Genomic DNA, 21022 nt, shown 5'->3' with positions numbered 1-21022 from the left:
CTCGTCAATCGTTTGCGTTTTGTTGGCACTCTTTATGTTTTTGAAAATAAGGACAGCCAGGGATTTTGGAGAGGGGTGGTGTAAGTGATGAGAAGTGATGTTAGATTCGCTAAAATGAAGTCTTTCAGGACGAGTTTGTGAAGAAAAAAAGGCTTTAGTCAAAATGATGGTTTTATTGCATTAAAAATTTGTCTTTGTATGATAAACCTCAAAAACGATCGATAATACAGAGCCCGACGTTACTTGCTTTCGAATCTAGGTCTTTTGTTCGTTCGCATTTTTTCGCTCTAATAGTACGAACAATGCATTTTCTTCAACCTGTTGGATGATTTTCATCTTTCTCAATATGAGAAGGAAAGTATCTGGCTGTCAACGGATTAGATAATGAACATTTTTTTATTTCCCAAGCTACAGATTCGCTACAAGTTGATGACTTATCGCATAGTGCAAACGATCTTGTAGTAAGAAGTTCGTCGTTTTATGTGCAAGGTGTATCAAAATTAGAATATGTACAAGACGTATGTACACTATTTACACTCCGACGATTCCGCTCCGGAAATAAGTATGTTTGAAATGAAGCTTAAATTATTCTTGCCTTATGACGAATGAACACACTATATATAAGAAAAAAGTAGGTTTAATTATACTCTATATGCGCGGTCGACGAGTCTAACATTTCGACCTCGGAAGTGTCGCTGGTCGAGTAATTAACCAGGGAGACGTGTTGCGAACGTTCCAGCTTGTCGGACGGATTATTTTCCCCTTTGCTGGAATTCTCTCCCCATCCAGAGAATAGATTTACTCTTAGTTTGTCGATATTCGGGTCGTCGGACGTGCTTACATTACTGCTGTTCTCCACAGACAGTCTGATCTCGCTGTTTGGAGACTGTTTGTACTTTGGTACTTCCGTAGGTGCGTCTGAAAAAAAGTCTCGTTTGTGAACAGATTGTACGGATTCTACTACGAGTTCCGTCGAGTTGATTAAAACGTTCTAACTTTTCAGTCAAGCTAATATCAAATTTCAGAATATATAACGACGAAGGAAACACCTAGATTGTAGTTTCTGTTTTATGACACAAGAAGCAGAGGAATGAATAAATCACGGAGATTTTCTCTGCAGCTGGAAGGTTTCTTTTTCCGCGACGTCTTCCCTACATACAATGTCCAACTGTATACGTGCCTGGATACGGTGGCGTCTCGTCGATCAGTTGTTCCATCACGTAGCCCAACATGGTCGTGGTGAACGTGTCGTCCCTCCTAAGACCGAGTGCTCGGTGGAAAGCATCCACTGCCTCTTGGGTGTTACCCGTTAGCGCGTGAATATATCCAATTGCCGAGTAAGTCGACGGGTTCAGAGGGTCCAGAACTAATGCTTGTTGATGATATCCCAACGCCTCGTCGTATTTCTTCATCTTTCTACATGTGTGGCCTAAATTATTCAACAGAGCTTCCCACTTACTAGGCAGAAGCACGTCTTTGGGATCGCCTTGGATTCTCTTCATTGCTTCCTTAAATAATCGTTCCGCGTTCTTGTAACTACAAATGTTTCAACGTTTTAAACTACGAACGTTCTATAACGCATTTACCAAGAATGTTTCACGATAATGAAGCGCGGATCCGTACATTATGGAACTTTTACATGTGATCATTTAAGCGCAAATCAGAACTTACTCTAAATTGTAAAAACATATAACACCCATCTCATGTATGACGAACGGATCATTGGGTGCTATTCCTTGGGCTTGCTGAAAAAACTTGTCGGCCAGTTTTATATTATTCGTCAAACCGCATTCTAATCCGATGTATAAAAGTGGCAGATGGCAGCCTTTCATCAGTTGCGATGCCTTGAAATAAGCGGCCATCGCTTGATCGTGTTCGTTTTCTACCGCAAACGAATGTCCATATGCCAACCAAGCGGGACCAAACAGCCTGTCCAACGCCGTGGCCTTTGCCAGATATCTTCTTGCTTGGTCACTTTTATCTGAAAGTAAGAACGCTATTAAACTTCAACTTTTCCCTTTCTCCTTAGTCTTTTTACGATCTTTGATTTTACATAATACTCTTTCTTTTAGTGTTCAACAAATGATTATAGAATAACAACTTACCTATACTATAATAATAGCATCCAACTGCAAACCACGCCAATGCCATTTCCGGGTATAAGTCAACTAATTTGTGCGCCAAATAAAATAAAGCTGCGAAAGATCTCATTGTTAACAAGTTCTGATTCTTTCATTGTGACGAAATACAGACTTACCATTAGTCTTCTTCAGTTCGACTAAACAGGCAATGTGTACCGGCAGGCAGGAATTGTGATATGGATCTTTCCTTAAGATTCTGTACATAAGAAAAAGTTTCGTTACAATTCGTCATGGAGAACACGAGAATATGATATTACGACGAGAATGCAACTTACTTCTCTGTCAGTGCGAAACATTGATGATATTCACAGTTGTAATACAATCTTTCAGCCTTTGTGACTTCCATGTCCAGATTATCCGATAATCTATCAGTGATGCAAATTCCCATTACGTTACATGTAATTAACGACTGCTTTTTGTTTGGCTCCTGATACTTCTTTAGTTTACTCTCATACAGCAGTCGCAAGAGTTCTGCCTCACCCTCAGTACATTGTTCAGCAAAAGGTAAAGATTCCAGAAGTTCCCTCTCTGAATTAACAATTCGTTATTACATATGTATGTATGACTCGTCTTTTAAAATAAACCTGCACCTGGTCGGAATCGGTACCTTCAGTAGCCGAGAGCATCTGATTCTGCACCAAAGCTTCAAACGCTTGATACGAGTAGACATCACACTGCAAAGCCTGCTTATAAAATTCTGTTGCTACTGCTCTGTTATCCATGGCTTCATATATTCTCCCTTTCACATATAATATTGCACTTTGGACCTTTTGGCGAAAAAATTATAAAATAGTTACTATAAATTATAATGTATGCAGTGAAATTGTGCAAATAATCCATATGATGAAGATAAAATTGTACTTATATTATTGCAAATATGTGTTTATATCTCTATGGACTGTTTCTAGATATAATAAGATAGATATAAATAGAATACATAAATGAGATAAATATAAATGCAATTACATTTTTCGGGGCATCCTGAAGAATATCCGTACGATCAGTAAAAGTAATACCTGATTGTGTCATGTTTGTATATATTTCAGACTCACTAATGACTTGAAGCGCCTCATTATATTCCTTAGCTTCTAGTAAACTCCTCGCAGTTAAATAGTAACACATTACATCAGTCTATATTAACAGATCATTATTTAGTTCATTATGAGCTAATTGTTTGTCATTTGTGTAATATCTGAAAAGATTGTATTTCTTATTGAAAATACCTTTTCTAAACCATGCCTCCTTATGAGGTGTGCAGCACGATGATACTGTTTCATGAGATACATGCAATGTGCCAAAGTACACACATCCTTTGGATCTTCGTTGCTCAGAGACAATACTTTATCAGCCCAAAACAAAGCAGCGCTATAAAGGTGCTGAAAAAAATTAACACAAATTCAATTTCATGGTCACAGCCTCTCCTTTTAAATTTAATTTTATTCAAAGTTAGAGGAAGTAACGTGTTATTCTTTTCTCATTACAAGTAACACATTACATTTCAAACCTGTAAAATATTACATCTAGATGTCCAGTTATTCAAAGTTGTGAAAGAAAAAAAATGTTAAAATCTTCTTTCTTCTACGTACACATCGTAGCATCTATATGTAATATTTTACAAAGTTTGGAAGTAACATGTTACTTTTAAAAGTAACGAGTAATGTGTTACTTCCAAAAACTGCTGTCATATATATGCAAACTAACGATTAGATTTGTTACTGTTATCTAACAAATATAACTATTTTACCATTATCGTTACTAATGAAAATAATAATATACACAGTTATTAAATAAATACTGAAAAAAAGGAAAAAGTAACGGCGTTACAAGCAACGAGTAACTTCCCAACACTGATTTTATCTTACTCAACGAAATTCTTACCATGTCAATGTATGATTTAACTAATTTCCTACAGTTTTCCAGATCGATGCTTTTCTCGTTTAGCAAATTATTCATGCTGTCGTTATTAGTATCGCGACGTGACATGTTTGGATTTCCCTTCTGCAAGTTATTATAGGTTATGATAGGTTAGGGACTGACGCTCTTCTTTGGCAGCTGTATTTTAGCCCTCTTGTTTTATGTACACTTTCTCGCACTCTATACTCAGAATAAAATAGACGGATTCAATCTTGCGAAGAAGAAAGAAGAAAGAAAACGATTGTATAGAAAACGCAACTATAATAAGAAGATTCAATAAATCACTCTTTCCTAAAATCTTAAAAATTATTTAGATAGAATTTATAAAATTGTTTTCAGTCTATTCGTTCTTCGAACTTCACTTTCTTGAATGTTTTTTTCTAAAAAATACCTGAATATTTAGACTTCAAAGAGAAAAGGTGGAAGCAATAAGGTGTAAACAGTGCAATTAAAGTGGGTAGATCGCTATATTTTTTTTTTCAAATTTGCGCATGCGTGTTACGATCAAATTGAATAATTCTGATAGATCCTATACAAAGTCCTTATTTTTTCAACTCGATTCTCTAAATAATTATAATTTTCTCAACGGCGCGCGTTTAACTATATAACAACTCAAATGTGTGTTCAACTGTAACAATAAACTTACATTATCAATTTTTTCCTAAAGTGGGAGCGGTTGTAATAAAGCGACAAGATCTGTACCATTTATATTTGCAATATATTAAATAATTATTAATTAGATACAATTATGTGCGATAGTAATTTAAATTCATATCATTTCTATATACATTTTTTCCCCTTTCTTTCTTTCTTTTTTCCTCCACTGTACTTTTTTCCCCATCTCGCAATATTTTTAACAATCTTTTCGCTCGATATATGAGAGTCTTAATTATTATGACACGAGTTGTATGTACCAGATATACACATAAGACATTAGTTTCCTCTATTGTTGCTCTTTTTGCTTTTGTATTGCCCCTCTTCGATCTCGCGTTATCATACAAAAGTGAGCGACTATCGCGTACAACGACAAATAATTAGTCAATTATCAATCTCGTCCATCGATACCCTCGATAGAGATGTGTAGCATCGGTGGCGTTGAAATTCTCAAAGTCCACGAATATAGCGTGTGCATTACGAGTGCGAAATAAATCGAGAACAACATAAATCGTGAACAACGCATCAAATCGTGTCGACGACAGTGTGTGTAGTCCGCACGTAAAAGTTGCTCACAACTTGAACGTGTGTTAAAGGAATGAAAATATGCAGGATAGAGCTTAGAGAGTTACAGTCCACCTAACGTATCCTTCAGATATATGTACAAAATACATCTATTATTTCCCCCTTTCCCTCCGATGAAGCATCAATCACAAGTCTTGCGTGTTGGACAACATAACATAATGTTTCTCAAATCTTGCACCATAATCGATTGTAAAAATACAATTTCATTTAAATATAAACACGCGGGTCTGATTATAAACAATCCATTGACCAGCGCCGACAACTTTCACTCTCATGTGCTTAAACTGCTTATCTTGTTAAATATCGTTATATTGTTGCGTTCGATCACGCGTCATCTGCACGTGTGTGTGTCATTCAAAAAATCCGCGAGGTGGACGGTAGGTCTGAGCTGCTATCCGGTGCAATCGCGTGACAGAGCAAACCGATGAAGCGTAACGAGAAGAAACGAAGAAATGTGAACGTTGTGAGGCATAATACTGTTGAGTCGATTAATCTACCTATATTCGTCAGTTCTCGAGTTTCTCGTGCGCGGCGACTCGATGACGCGTCGACAGGTAATAACGCGGCTCGTTACGCCACGATGAATGACTGCGCGCGCGCGAATCTCACGAGGCATCGGAACTTTCTCGCTCTGACGATTTTTCTCTCATTCATCATCGTACGGGCGGCGATCGTGTGACGACGTTAATATTATTATTATGAAAATATGACGCGAAAGAGGCGCACGCACAAAAAAGCAGCTATATAAAATCTCGCTTCACATTCACACCCAATGGAGACAGTCGAACACCAAATCAACATACATCTGTTACATATGCTCCGGAAAGGAAAAGGCAGATAATGGAATATTGAAAGAAGAAACGCCAGAAAAAAAAAGCGAATGACACCATCTAAAGTGGAGAGTCTGACAAAAAAAAATGTCCGTGATACACGACGATCGTTCTCATACTGATTGATATAATAAATAGCTAGATAATACAGAGGGATAATGCTGATTATTCAATACAATTAGACGTGAAAGTAAAATAGTAAACAATAATCGATATAACATGCCCTTTCGTAGGTAACCTAAGAGTAGGGAGGAACTTACACGTATTACGTTGAAGTTCGATATAAATTATTTTGAACGTGACTATAAGCTTCTGCGCGCGGCGGTACACACGCGGTGTACGCTTCCTCTCCCTCCCTCTCTCTCTCTCTCTCTCTCTCTCTCATCTTTTCCTTTCCTTTTCATATAAAATTCGAAGACACCTTTAACAGTTCGCTTTCGTTATCGTTTTTACCGTTAATAAAATTCGCGACACACTCCGCGGCACGGCGACTCCGCGCGAGATGTGTTCACGAAGACTCCACGTGCCGAGAAGAGACACGCGACGTCTCAAACGAGGCGCGAACTGCCCGAACACACGCGAAGAAGCGCGCCGGTAGCGGCGGCACACCGACGACGGTCACACCCACTACATGTACCGTGTGTGTCCTAAACTCAATGTTAATAAATTATTACGAAGTATTAAAGTTAGTAGAGATACACGCGCGGTCTCTCTCTCTCTCTCTCTCTCTTCCTCTCCCTCTCGCCGTAGTCGTAATTATGCCGCGAGAATTTAGTTTGTCATCAGCGTGATTAGAAGTAAGAAAATCATGCGTTGGCAAATGGCAGTACTTGGAAGAATAGAGAAATACAAATTCTCGTGGGCTTTCTACCGACTATCACAATGCTTTTACGACACTAATATCATAATATAGCCACGATAAAGTTCGTAATTTACGAAACAACACCGAGCGACCCGTGCGGGAAACGGGATTCGTCCGTCCCATCGTTTGCACCGCGTACACGACGTATGTGACGTGGCCCCCCCGTCTGCCCAGCAGAGGTCTCGTTCGCACATTCAACGGATAAACGATTCCGAATACTCTTAACTGCGTACAAGTGAGACGAATCTCGTGTAACATATATCCGTAGTTTATGTGTGTACACCACTGAAAGTTCTTAGCAGATAACAACGAAAACGAGAGGCGCGAGACGGTGACCGAGAGAGAGCAGTTTCGCGTCCGCTTCCCGAATTCTCTCGTCGCCGCCTCCTCCTCGCGTTCTTTCTTTCTCTCTCTCTTTCTCTCTCTCTCTCTCTCTCTCTCTCTCTCTCTCTCTCTCTCTCTCTCTCTCTCTCACTTTTGACCGTTTTACTAGGATTAAACGTCGCGTAGAACCAAAGATACACATCTCGCGATACGTGAGACCTTTACCGTCGAGGATTACTACCCATCACTTCGCGATTACATATAAAATTAATCCATGGTTTAAACAACGCGTTAACTTTCCAATCACGCAGCGAGTATACAACACCTGCCCTCTGGATTTTACTCTGCGCGCTGCGATATACGTATCTTTTCTCGTTCAATCATATTATCGATATATTATCCGTTGAAGTTAAAATTTACATAGTCACTATGTGTGTATGTGTGTGTGTGTATGTGTGTGTGAGTGTTAATTATCAAGTCTTATCGATATCTAAATTTTAAAATGTTCTCGAACGTTTGATGCTTGCAAGTGTAATACGACCTTTAATCGTTACGATTAAGTTTCCGCAGTGAAGCGCGTATACATATGTGCACACACAACGCGCGTGTGTGTACATATATATACACATATACACAAACATATATATATATATATTTATTTATATATAGTTGTCAGACAAATTGGAAGTTTTGTATTTCACTAACGTAAAGGCTTAATTCAATCTTTAAAGCCCCGCACTTTAGGCTTCGTTACTTTTAGTCACTTTTAATCGGAAGTCATTTTAGTCTACAGTATGATCCCTGATTAGTAATCCCTGTAAAACGGAATTTGCCACGCGTGTTAGTAACCGAATTTCACATACACACTCGAGTTCCCAGTTTTTTTCTTTTTTTTCCCTCTAAACTCGTATAAGCGGATAATCTTTGGTTACCCAAAAAACTTCTCTATCTATACGTTGCTGATTACTTCATATTTCCGTAAGGCAGGCAGATCAACAGCTGCCCATTTTGCCGGGTTCCTACTTTAAGGCCCCGGATACGAATCTCAATTTACAATTTTCTGGTCGAGTTTCAGGTAGAGAATCGATAAAACTCTTTTCACGCCGGATCTCTAAATCTCGCTACCAAAGATGAGACTCATATCTTTGCGTTGATCGGCGCGCGCCTTTGTGTAAGATTCGTCGGAGCAAGATGCGAGAACAACAGAAATGCAAGAGAAATCCCCCCCACCCTCCGGGCTCGCGCATTTGGCCTTGGAAAAGAACTAATCTAACTTCGTTCGGAAATTCTCTCGAGACTGACGTGGAAACCAGCGAGAAGCCCGATCGTTACACGTCGACCGGGATGATAGCAAAAAATAACTTTCAGTCGTTCAAGGTAAGAAATAGGCTATTTGAGGTTACTATATACGCATACTCGGGAAGAACATCAATCCGGTATTATGATAGCGGAGCACGCAGTATTCTCTCTAATCGGAATCCTCGTCGAACGGCGGAGGTAACATGGCGAGGTGCTGCGCACTGAGCATTCCCCTGGAAAGCGCGTACTCTGCCAATGCGCGATGGCAAAACACGTACTGATCCGGCATTTGAATACTGTAGGCCCGCTGCGCTCTGATCCTCTCGACGGTTCCTCTGATGTCCACGGTCCCGGTGTCCTCCAGCCGCGATATGCAAATATCCAAGGTGCAAAACGTACCTGGAACCGACACCAACGTGACGCTTGTAGAGGCGTGAAGATTACGGAGACCGTTGTTGGGATTTGGATCACGGTCACACGTCATCTCGATTCTATAATTCAAATCGACGAATGCTCACCTGTCCTTCCGATACCGGCGCTGCAATGTACAACTATAGGTGGTCCTCGAGGATGCCCGGCCCATGTGTCTCCTCTGCTCGCGAGCAATTTGCTCTGTTGTTGTCTCACTAACGATAAGAATTGTAATAAAGCCTTAGCTGACTGAGGAACACCATAATCCGGCCACGCTGTGTACAGCATATGGCAAACCTCTCGCGTCTCATCAGTCTGGAATGAAGAAGAGGGATACGGATGTGAGCAAAAAACGGAACGTGTTGTGACGTCGAAGAAAAATTCGAGGTGAATGTCTACCTTATTGTTTGTAAGGAGAAGCATGGATATTGTGTAGTCGGGATTCGTATCGACCTCGAGAGTGGTGACGGTGAAGCCACCCGCTTGCACATCATCGCCAGGTTCTGGACCCCAGTACTGCGCACACTTCGTACGGCCTCGTTCTACCACTCTGGAACGACAAGGGCGACATGTTCGATTATTATCTTAACTCTACCATTAGTCCGGATAAGTGTTGCAAGCTTTGAATCTTTTGCTCTCAGCAAATAAAACGTAACGCAATTTTCGACAAAAGGCGTTTCCCGAGTTCCTAAAAGTTGCGAAAATGCTTAAATCTTAGGAAATGCAACGTCTGGCAGTGCCTTTTGCCAGAAATTACGTTAAATTTTACTGCTTGCAGCAAAAGGCTAAAAGCTTACTTACACCTATTGTAGATCCGGACTTGTAACTAGAGTTACTTCTGCGCTTTTCATCCTTATGCATTATGTATAAGGCTGAAAGTCGCATAACTCTCCGTCTGGGGGACGGTACAGCATACATGATGCTGACCGCAGCAAAGGACGCACGAGCGAAATTTAGAAAATAGCTTACCTCGTTGTCATGACGACGACCAGCGTCTGCTGTTCCCAGACCATTCTCCAGAAATCACCGCAGGTTTTCGGGAGAGGACCCTGAGTACTGATAAACGCATTCTTCTGCTTGTAGCCGTCGACGAAATTCGCGTTTATGTAATCGGACGTAGCGTCCCCGTCCACTTGCGAGAGGCAGACTCTGGTGTGGTCGTAGCAAAGCACGTCGGTGTAGCGATTCTTTGATTGGTTAGACTTTAACCTGGAACATGGGACGATACGAGAGTGTATTGATCAACATCGCCAAGCGCGTTTACGTTTGAAAACAATCACGCGAGAACGCCGATCACTCGCGACACGTACTTTGCATTATTAAATTGACCATCTGGCGGTCTCTGTCTAATCTCCGCGTATTCCGCTATGAGGCCAGCGCGTCCTCTCGAATGTATGTCGGCTATAAACTGCTCCATGGTGACAGCCTGAAGCCCGAGATCCCCGTGGAGGCTGTCGTCGTCGCTGAAGCCGGAACTCGCCGAGGACGGAGGCTGTACCGGGGAGGGCGCCTCGTCGGTGCCCATCCAGACATCGCCGTTCGCGGTGATCTCGATGTCGCCGATGTTCGACACGCCATTCTTCACCTTGTTCTTATCGATTATAGGACTAGTCGAGTTACTGTGCGTAGTCCCATTGGGATTCTGAAGAACTGTGTGATTCTTCGCCGTGGGCGAGACAGGTGTACCCACTCTCGGGGTGACCTGAATGACATAACACGCATATTAGGCGACAGTCTTGGCGAACAGTGTTCGCAGATGTTTCATTCCGACGAACGGAATCCCATCGGAATAAAACCTTTCGCCGTACGTTGCGTGTCGCTGGTCGTATCGTCAAACTGGACAACATCGCGATTATTATACTGACCTCGCACAGTTCACCCCCTCCTCGGTTTGTCATGGATTTAAGACAATGGAGTAGCCATGCTTCATGCTGTACCTCCAACGTGCCGCCTAAACGATGTGGCAATGATTCCCGGGGGATATGTAACGTCAGCTGGGGGATAGACACGGTGAACACTCTGTCCCTCAGTTTTTCACGAACGAACAATCGGAGGATCTTGAAGGGCGCTTTGAACCAAAGCGGCGCCGTTACTATCAACACCTTCTTTAGTTTCGCCGGATAACCGCCCTGGAACAGTCCGCACAAGCATAATTAATTCGTCTGAGCAATGTCACAAGAAGGATCTAATATTAACATGCGTTACGCTACATCACGCGTGTGCGCAAAATATAATTTCCCCTCTGCAATAAACCATGTAAAAAGAAAACCACGAAGAATATCGTGTATGTGAGAATAACAAATATCCTCTCGCAATTAGAGGAATTTTACGAAATATCCCTTCGATTCGCCGGTGAACGCATTGCCGAGCAGTTACGCTAACGCGAGCCGCGTTACCGCATGAATAATCTTCAAGAGTGCGGTTGACCTTTCAAAGACGTCGCAATAATAGAACAGCCCATATACTGCATATTAGCGGATTGACGTGGCCAACCGTAGGCCACGTACTCGACGCGGAGGCGCGTCTCCGGATCGCGCCTATCTATTTACCGTGGGATCGGGGCACTCCGGAAAATCTCCTATCTCCTCCCCGTCGACAACGTCACACCTCTCGCCCGTTAATCTACCCGACATCAGCGCCTAATCAGCCCCCCGACGTGACGTGAAGCAGCGCGAGGAGGGTCTCGCGAATCCGAACGAACAAGCTTCTCCGCCGAGAACGAGAGACTCGAGGATCGAGCGGCTACCGCGGGTGACTCGCAACTGTGCCTCGTAGCAGCGCGGCAAGCCGAGTAACTCTTTTTCAACCCCCTGGCTGCGGGCTAGAGGGCGGAAGTACCGTAACGCCAACGACGTCAGCACCACCACCACCACCGCCGCCGCCGCCAGCATCATCACCAGCCACGACTATCGCCGTCAGCGATAATACGTAACAGCCGCTACGTATACACAAACGTCATCAGCGACGGAGGGTTAACGAGGGCGACAGGCGGAGCACACTGACGATTTTCTTCCGGCCGAAGAGACCTCAGTTCCGCAAGAAACGCGCCGTATATATTTTAGGAACGCACGAGCCGAGCAAATATAACTCTCGGGATTAGCCGAGTCGAGCGTGACGTTTCTCCCGACGATGACTACCACCACCACCACCGCTGCTATTACTATCCGCTCCTCCACGTCGAGAGCTATCTCTACGCGAAAAAACCAAGAGCCATCGGCCGACCGATACTTCGCTCCCTCGTTCGCTCATTCGCTCATCCGATCGATCGATCGACCTGACTTCGGAGATTTACCGTGTGCCGCAGCGGTGGTCGCACGCAGAAGGCGCGATCTCAGGCATATCAATCGCGGGGTCGCCGCCGCGCCGACATCAATGGGACGGCAGCGACGGGCAGAATCTCCGTTGAGTTAGCGCCGACTCGTCATAGGATAATCGGGGCACACGACGATGCCCAGCAGGCCGGAACACGAGAGCGGGCTGCTGCTCCCGGTGGTAGGCGAAATCACAGCCGGCACGCTCGGTCAGTTAATCGATAACGCGAGATTAGTATAACCGCGGACGAAACGGCGCGCACTTGTCAGCGAGGTCAACTGACGAACGACCTGTTCGTCGTCGTCGAGGTGAAGAGAAAAAGAAAGAGGGAGAGAGAAAGAAGGAGGGAAGGAGAGGAAGAGAGACTACGACGTCGTGGCCGTCGCTCGGTGTAGAAAAATGCTGGCCTCGCACGCGAACAAGGACGCGATCGAACGGGCGCGGAGGGGAGCCGAGCGGGGGAATCGGGTCGTACCGTATCCGAATGCGACGACGACGGTGCCGCAAGGGGGTCACGATGATTACTGACCGCCAGCGTCGCGACGTTATCCGGAGCGGGGACGCATGCGCCGCGGCTCCTCTACTACACGCGACCCCTTCTTTTCACCACCGCCGCCGACATCCCTTACGCGAAATTCCTTTTTTACTGCCGGCAGCGAGGTGCAGCAACCGTATACGTGCTGACGTATTGCCCGCCAGTGTCTCTCAACCCCGCGGCCCTCCGCCCGCCCGTCCACCCGCCGCTCGCGTTCCCGATAATGCTTGTTCCACTTTCGGATCTCCCGACGACTCGCGGAACTCGCCGACGCTCCCGGTATAATTGATCAGTTAACGCCGGCGCTAATTACGGAGAGGGAGAGACAGAGAGGTCTATCCGCAGATCGGATCCCGCGAACTCGCGTAATTATTCGCCTATTAATATTCACGGCGCGAATTGCCGTCAGAAAGAGACGGAGCAGCGATCTTCGATCCCGGCCGGGATCGCGGGAATAAACAAACGCCGATGTTCTCGCGTCTCTCTCTCTCTTTCTGACATAGTCGCACGCTGTATCATTCCCGGGACCGAAAATTACACGATTTTCGAGTTTACACATGTGAAAAAAAATTAGACTTAAAATGTCTCCTTCTTTGAATTACGGTGACCGTCGATCTTGTCAATTTAACCGCTTTTTTCTCAGAGTAGAGTCGATATAACCCTATTGTTATAATTAGAGTTACTTGTGCGATTTTTAACCTTGCGGGTTATGCAAATCGTGTAATTCCCCGTCTAGACAATGATACAGTACATAGTATATACATAGAAAGATACATATTCTGCATTCAAATAAATATTATGTGCTTCAAATATTTCATAAGTTTATACATCCGCAATATATATTATAAGTTCGTATCACAAGTATCAAATTTATTCAAAATATATTCTGAATCTTAGTTTAAGTTTAATGCTTCAATCATGAATATTACATCAAAATTAACTTCAGCTTGCGAATTTAACTTTTCTTCGACAAAGTTTGCAAATATTCTTGGAAAGCAAGTAAATTCCTTTTTTGAATACGCGATAACGAGCTTTTCTAAAATTTCTTATGAGTTTATTATTAGGAAAATACTTTTCGTTGCAGATAACTATTATTCGATAAAAGAAAAAAAGTAAACCGTGTAATCGCATTTCTCAGCAGCAGAATAACATTTCTTCCCGTGTACATGACACCGACCGTATTTGTTTTTTACACAATTTGCGAAGTTCAATTTGAGAAACGGACTCTGCTCGACAGTCGCAAGGGTGAAGTTGCGAATGCAAAAGGTGGCGCGACTCCGTGTGTGCGTTTGATAACACAAGGTACGATCGAATTTGATTATTAATTACGCGCTACGGCGGAGAACAATTTGCGCTGATAATGACGCGCGTGTAAATGTCACTGCGCACCGGAACCTTTATAAAAGTCAGCCAGCACCGTGGAATCACGGTTCGCCAGGCGATTAAGGACCCGATTGCGTAGCACGTGACGGTCTTTCACACCTTCACGCTTTTCCGATAATATCGAGCGACGATAATATCTCTTTCGGAGAAAGGAGAGAAAAAAAATACCAAGTATGAAAGAAGTCTGCGCAGTGACCGCCTTCGCGTGTTATTATTTAACGTCTTTAATGAATGCGCTAGAAATACGAGCGTGTACGAGCGTGTGTACACGTGTACTCCCTCTGTGACGTGGCACCACGGAGGAAGTTCCTAGGAAACCTTTGAAAGTCACCCTACACGCCGTACTTTGATGCGCTCTGTCGCGTAATTGCAAGGTACTTTTCGCGAAGCATGAACACCCTTAAGCCTCGCCCCTGCTCTTTGAGCTGCATCCCCCGTGCGCTAAAAGCTGACTCGGATTTTGCGGTCGGTTCGTCGAGGAGAGTCTCCAAAAATTTCACCGTACAGCGAAGCGAATAATTCAANGAGAGAGAGAGAGAGAGAGAGAGAGAGAGAGAGAGAGAGAGGGAGGGAGAGAAAGAAAGAGAAATAAAAGCGTTTATTGAACATTCCAGGGCAAGCCCTCTAAGAACGCTTACATTCTGAGCGATTTCCAAACAACGGAAAGAAAAGACAGGTGCAAAACAAAAGCGGAAAAAGCAGAAGGTATAAAAATTAAAAAGAGGAAAGTGTATGATAATAATGAAATAAAAAAGGAAAATAATATGTATGTACAGACAGGAGAGGGGGGAGAGAAAGAATAGATGACGTGTAAATTTAGATGAGAGAATTTCCGGCAAGAAAAGTCTTTCACGTGAAGAGCGAGCGTCTCTTTGCTCTTGAAAAACGACCAACTGTTGTATCACTTGACCATCGTTGAAAGAAAAATTGCATGCCACGGACCGATCGGAGCGGAAAGACGTCGCAGATATATTCAAATGACGACGACATCGAAGCGCGCTGCATTCGGCAGACTAGGAGAGAAGGTCGGATACACCGCGGTATGACACCATTTTTTAAGTAAGTGGGCTGACCGCATCAAACCATTAATGCACGGAGACTATTTCGACCGGCGATGACTAATTGGGTTAACTTCACAGCGACGGTAATAACTGTAATGCCGCCGCTCTGCTCGGCAGCCGGACGAAATTGCACACAACGTGAATGTTAATCGGACCACGCATTTAGACGTCGGCTAAGAGCACTCTGTGTGTGCTCCCGGTAATTCGCATGATTACTGTACGCCGCTGTCCGGAGAAATTCAGTAGGGCTGCGACACTTTTTTTTATGCAAAGGTTTTCGAACGTATCCCATGTCCGATAGGGAAATTTGTTTCCTAGCAATTCTCAGAAAATGTATTTTCCTATTGAATACCAGACGCGTTGCGAAACTCATCGAAGAAAAAGTGTTGCAATCTTTATGTGACTGGCCATGAATAAATGACCGTGAATAAATAATGTTTTATATCGCGACCAACGATTCGACTATTTTGCATGCTCCAACTCGGGACTCGAACGAGTCGCACTCAACGACTCTCTTTTATGCGTCAGACGACGTTCACAGAGAATATCTCCGTCACACTAGCGGCGTTAGAGAGACGAGACCGTATATCGCGGTACATAATGGATATTCGCCGCAGGAGTCGCTCTTTTCTCGCTCTACCACGATCTTTTCCCGCTTTCTAACCCCGCTCAGCGGCAGTGCTATGCTCGACTCCGCTCCGCTTCGACGAGCGCAAATCGTTATATGCTGTGTGCTTTAATAGTGTCGCATTCGAAAAGTATTACGAACATCTCGAGAGAAAACGACGTGGAAATCGACGTGACGGGATGCGCCGAGAAAATCCGGTCGTTTCGATCTAATCCGATATAATACGACGTGTCTGAAAGGCACAAAAAAGGAGGAAGCGCGACGTTGTTGCGTAGCGATTTTCCAACGGGAAGTGGAGAAATTCTTAACATATATGTGTTATCTCCTCCACGAGAGAATAAGCGGAAATAAATTTCGCGCTTCTCGATCATTTAGGTAACTCGCGTATCATCACATCCTTCGCAAAACGCCAGGCACGAGACAGCTCTGCGTGTACGTTCTAGGTGTGCATTTCTAATAGGAAGACACTTTTCGGCCTCCTCCAGTATTATAATTTTTCCCCGTGATGATCTTAACCTACGCTAACATTCACAATATATTCGTGAACTTACCTTCAAAAGTGTCAGAATTTTTTGAGACAGGTCGTAGTCAAAATTCTGGTACTTGCTGTCAGACATATCATAAATAAAAACTAGACCATGCTTCTGGGTTTCCGCGCTTTCGAGAGCAGCATCCAATTGGTACACCACACCCTGAAAAAGACAAAACGAGGGTACATTATTCATCGTCATGTTACAAACTTTGTTCAGCTTTATTTTATCATCTCATAGAATAGAATCGAGACGATCGAATGAATTCACTCGAAGAAGAAACTTATAAGATACACGTCTCTCCTCTTCATCTAATCGTTAAGAGTACAGCTTTGCACAACTTACCTGCAGGGTTGTTTGGTGTGTCGTGTTTTGTGGAAGATGTAAGTGCGCTGTAAAAATAGCTATTGCTGCACCTGTTGCGTCTCTTGATGGCTGAAACAATTCATTCACAAGTTAATTCGGGCTGTACACTTGTGACGACGAGTGAGTGGACGCGCTCTTCGTAATTGGCTCCCTTCGTAATTGTCTCACTCACCAGAACAGTAAATTTTCCTGTGCGTAATTCGCTGAGTAAAGGTTCCTGAGTAGGATGCAAGACTGCCAGTCCCTCTCTTCTCCTGGTGGCTTCGTGCTGCTCGTACAGAGCTAAAGCACGCTGGACCTCGAATTTCCGCGCCGCCAAGAATTTCACCGCCGTGCTCCAGGAAACTGGGCCGGCTCGTCTTCCGGCTCTGCACTTATTCACGGCTTCTATAAATTCCTTCGTGGCCTGAAAAGAAAGAAAAGGGCAGAGCTTTACGTAGAATAAATTTGTTTAACCGGCCGCGCGCGCGTACGGTTTCCGAGAAGAGCGATTTTAGATATGGAAACACGTTCGTGCGTCTATTCGCCTATCGGTATCGACGTTTCCGTGCATCCATTGGCTCGTAAGACACTTGGTATGCGTGATCTCCAGATTTGCTTACATAACAATGTAAACGCGCATAACGACGAATAGAATCTGTTTGCATTGCAAGCAGGGTGTTCCAGGAGAGACGGGGAGAAGTCAATATTTTGGCCAGCGATAGGATCCTGCATAGCCAACCTTGAAAACGGTGCTAGGGGCGCCCCGCTTCGCGTTGGGGGCGAGTGAGCAGGAAACGGCGAATTACAATCTTTATCAGCGCGACCCGATCGATGCGAGGCGCAACATCTACATGTCTCTCGGTTATTCGTCGTCTCATTACATATTATCATAGTCCACGCGTAACCTCGTTGCGAAAGAAAGAAAAGAAGAAAGGGGAGAAGAAAAGAAAACGGTAGGAAGAACTCGTCCCGTGGGGACTGTAAAAGTGGTTTACCGTCCGGGTTGAAAATTTCCATGATACCGACACGTGGAAGCGATCTCCGTCGCATAGTTCTGTGCGCGACAATTGTCTGCGCGATGTGACACGAGTTGTATTTCCTGCGACGTGACATCGCTCGGGGATTCACCCAGCTCGAGGGAAAATCACACCGCGTATCGAGCGAAGAAAGTATCGAGATTACGAGCCGCTAAGAGGCACCGGGGGACGGAAGAGGACGGGACGACTCCGCTCTCGTGTAATTGCCGATACCGCGTCCGTCGTAACGGACAACGACGTATCATTTTTGCACTATTAAAACGTGCAATGACCGTGGACAGTGTATATGTACGTACACGCGTCGCCTATACCGATATAACTTCCGGTGTCCGGCTACCTCCCCACCGGCCATTTCCGCTATAGCGCACAGCCGGCGGGGGCAGCCGGGCAGCGCGCGGCGAAGCGGTATAGGTCGGACGTGTGCACACACCAGCGAAAGAACGAGACGGAGAGGGAGCGCCGAGGAGGAATTCAATACCACAAAACCGATATGCACTTCTGCCGCGGCTCGCTGTTACGCGCGAATCGCTCGCGTTCGCCGTATAATGAGGCACGAACGACGCGAATAATAAACGGTGTCTATTTCGCGAACGCGCTATTGCACCGATACGGTGAAAGATACGGACAGAGAGATTGATAACGGAGTTTAACCCCCCCCCCCCCTCGCCCCCTGAACACGGGAAAACTATCTATCGCGATAAAGATGTGAGAAAGAGTAGAAAGGGAGGGAGGAAAGAAAATTGGACGGAACCCGCTCGTTCGATTCTTCCTTTTTCCCGCGATGAGGAAGAGAGAAAAAAAAGATCGATCCCCGGGCCGTTTCAGACTGCTTAGAAGAGAATTAATATCGAACGCGGTTGAACGAACTTACTGAACGTTAATGACTGCGTGTAATAACCGGGGGAAGAGACGACCAAGAGACGCCTACTAATCGGTGTTAATTAATCAAGGCTGCAACCGACTATTAACGTGAGATGATACGCGCGCACAGAAAGACAGAGAGAGACGGAAGGGGGGGGGGGGGCAACTACTTTTATTATATCACGATGATTACTTATCTCCGCGTAACGCGAACGAGGACTCGCTAAAAATACACGTGCCCGCTCAGTTTCCCGGCAAACGGAAATTTAATACCGCGAATAGATAACGTGGGAAAATCTCGTTAAAAGACAAATCCGTCGAATCGAGGGCTCCCGTCGCGCCGGCGGAGCTGGTGCACGTACACGGAATTAATATCCGCGTATCGACGCCGTCATCGGCTGGTTAAACAGCCTCGGTCGTTGTGATTGTAAACGCGTCCAGCCGCGCGCGCGCGCCCGTGATAATTGCCACGGCGGCGGCGGCGCGTCGCGACTTCCGAAACTTCAATTAAAGGCGAATCGAACAAGCGATTTCCGTGGATGCTCCGCCGAGTTTATCAATTAACGACGCGCGCGCTCATTCGGCGCATCAAACAGGAGAGCAGCACGACGTTCTTCCCTATCGCGAGACACGACGACGAGCATTTCCATCTGGTCGGGCGAATGCTCTTCTTTTTTTTTCTCACTCTGATCGATGACGTATAAATATCCCCGATGCGACATTTCGACGGGCGCGCTCGCAGGACAGATTCCACAAAGAGCGGCGATTGAATTTCCGCGCAAGTTGCAACGTTCGTTCAACGGTATAATTAAAGGGGATCCTCATCGCATCGTTTATTCACCGCGTTATTTATAAACGTTGTTCGCGTATTCTGACCGCACCCTACGATTGAAACGACTCACCGGGTATGCATTACATCGACGTGAATTTTTAAGCGGCGGAAGGCAAGAGAGAGAAAGAAAAGCCGCGAATAGCGTGTATCGCGCCGGCACCATACTCCTATCGACTTTATCCCGCGCGCGTTCGATAGCGCGGGTTTAAAATAGTCGAAATTTCTCAATAGACGCGCGCGCGGCCGAGTTCCCCGAAGGAAAGAACCGGCAGCCGGAAACACGGCTCATTATTAAAGCCGCGTCGCGTTAAAACGTTCGGATTTCCGGCCACCGGTAATTGCCGGCCGTGTCGTCTCGATTATCGAGACGATAAGAAGAGCCAGAGAAAGAGAGACTCGGCTCGCTCGCAACATCGAATGATGACGATTTCCGCAGCGTGTTTACAATCGCTATCATCACCCCGATGAAACTTTCGCGAGATAACGCGCGAACGGTGTTTACGTTTTCGATCTCGCTATCTCGGAAGCCGATTCCTCCGCGCACGGGGTCGAAAACACCGCGTGACGCCGCGAGCGAGCGATAAAAAAAAAAGTTGCCGCAAGTTCGATCGTCATTTGACGCTACAGGTATTCTTACCCCGTGGGGAGAGGGGAGACGCGATTCGTCTCGCAGCGCGTTCCCGTTGTGTCGCGAGTAAACACGGAGATGATTTTCGCGGTTGTCGTTCGACGGAGACGACCCGTATTCTCTCTCTCTCTCTCTCTCTTTCTCTCTCTTGGGAACGCGCCTCCGGCGTCGCCGTCCACCTCGACCCGTGGCCGTGGCCTCGATCCGCGCGAGAGAGCCCGCCCGGGCGTACAGCGTGCGCTTGACAGAAAGGAAAAAAAAACTACTCACTTGCTCCTGCTCGACGGTTAACGTGGCTGCCATTTTGGCTCAAACGCACTGTGACATGCCCGAGATGTGCGTTTAAGCAAGGAGGCGAGCAGCGCGCTCGGGAGCGAGGAACTCGCTTTACTTCCAGTCCCGGTGCCGCGAGAATCCCACGCTCACGAGAGCGATCATTGCGTCGTTGTCGTCCCAGACTCTCCTCCTAGCACGGCTGAATCTCGCGCACGACGCACCGATCCTTACAGAGCACGGCCACCGACTGCGACGGTGACGGTAGCGGGGAACGGTAGATCATCCCGGCGATGCTCGCTCATCGTCGCACCGTCTCGCACGCACCCGAGCACGATTGTGACACGCTTCGCTCGATCGTCTTCCCTGCGGATGCTCGCGCAGCCATCTTGAAAGCGCGCGCAGCAGCGGGAGACGTGCATGGCGCCGCTGCGCGCGCAACTCGCCGGGAATTTGGAAACGCGTCGGCCGATCGGCTCTTGATTCGATTCTCGTTGATCTCTCTTCGAGATCGATAAACGATGATTATGGGACGGTCCTTGATTGTGATATCGGTTAATGGCCAATGGCTACG

At 45.5% G+C, this 21022-nt stretch overlaps 2 protein-coding genes across 3 annotated transcripts; both read right to left on the bottom strand.

Annotated features, from left to right (window-relative positions):
- Positions 1-233: 233 nt before the first annotated feature.
- On the bottom strand, positions 234-4509 carry LOC106752005 (cell division cycle protein 16 homolog). Of its 2 annotated transcripts, none has more exons than XM_014633344.1 (11): positions 4447-4509; positions 4020-4235; positions 3365-3517; positions 3108-3272; positions 2749-2908; positions 2417-2669; positions 2258-2337; positions 2106-2195; positions 1672-1981; positions 1181-1536; positions 234-918 (listed from the first exon to the last, which is right to left on the bottom strand). In XM_014633344.1, the coding sequence occupies exons 2-11, from the start codon at positions 4122-4124 to the stop codon at positions 638-640; spliced, it is 1953 nt and encodes a 650-aa protein (XP_014488830.1). In that variant the 5' UTR covers positions 4125-4235; positions 4447-4509; the 3' UTR covers positions 234-637. The 2 variants fall into 2 exon arrangements, with proteins under 2 accessions (XP_014488830.1, XP_014488831.1); XM_014633345.1 differs by having other exon boundaries at positions 4020-4139.
- A 2900-nt stretch (positions 4510-7409) lies between these two features.
- Positions 7410-20850, bottom strand: LOC106752051 (tyrosine-protein phosphatase non-receptor type 9). The gene is made up of 10 exons (XM_014633444.1): positions 20446-20850; positions 17008-17241; positions 16815-16904; positions 16491-16631; positions 10886-11149; positions 10331-10722; positions 9990-10229; positions 9420-9570; positions 9128-9335; positions 7410-9008 (listed from the first exon to the last, which is right to left on the bottom strand). Exons 1-10 carry the CDS (start codon positions 20476-20478, stop codon positions 8779-8781), a joined length of 1983 nt encoding a protein of 660 aa, XP_014488930.1. The 5' UTR covers positions 20479-20850; the 3' UTR covers positions 7410-8778.
- Between the last annotated feature and the right edge of the window lie 172 nt (positions 20851-21022).

The sequence above is a fragment of the Dinoponera quadriceps genome, unplaced genomic scaffold (assembly GCF_001313825.1).
Source record: "Dinoponera quadriceps isolate SergipeBrazil2010 unplaced genomic scaffold, ASM131382v1 scaffold424, whole genome shotgun sequence".
NCBI classification, from domain to species: Eukaryota; Metazoa; Arthropoda; class Insecta; order Hymenoptera; family Formicidae; genus Dinoponera; species Dinoponera quadriceps.
Note: the sequence above shows the minus strand (reverse complement) of the source record. Positions and strands in the feature narration are given on the sequence as shown.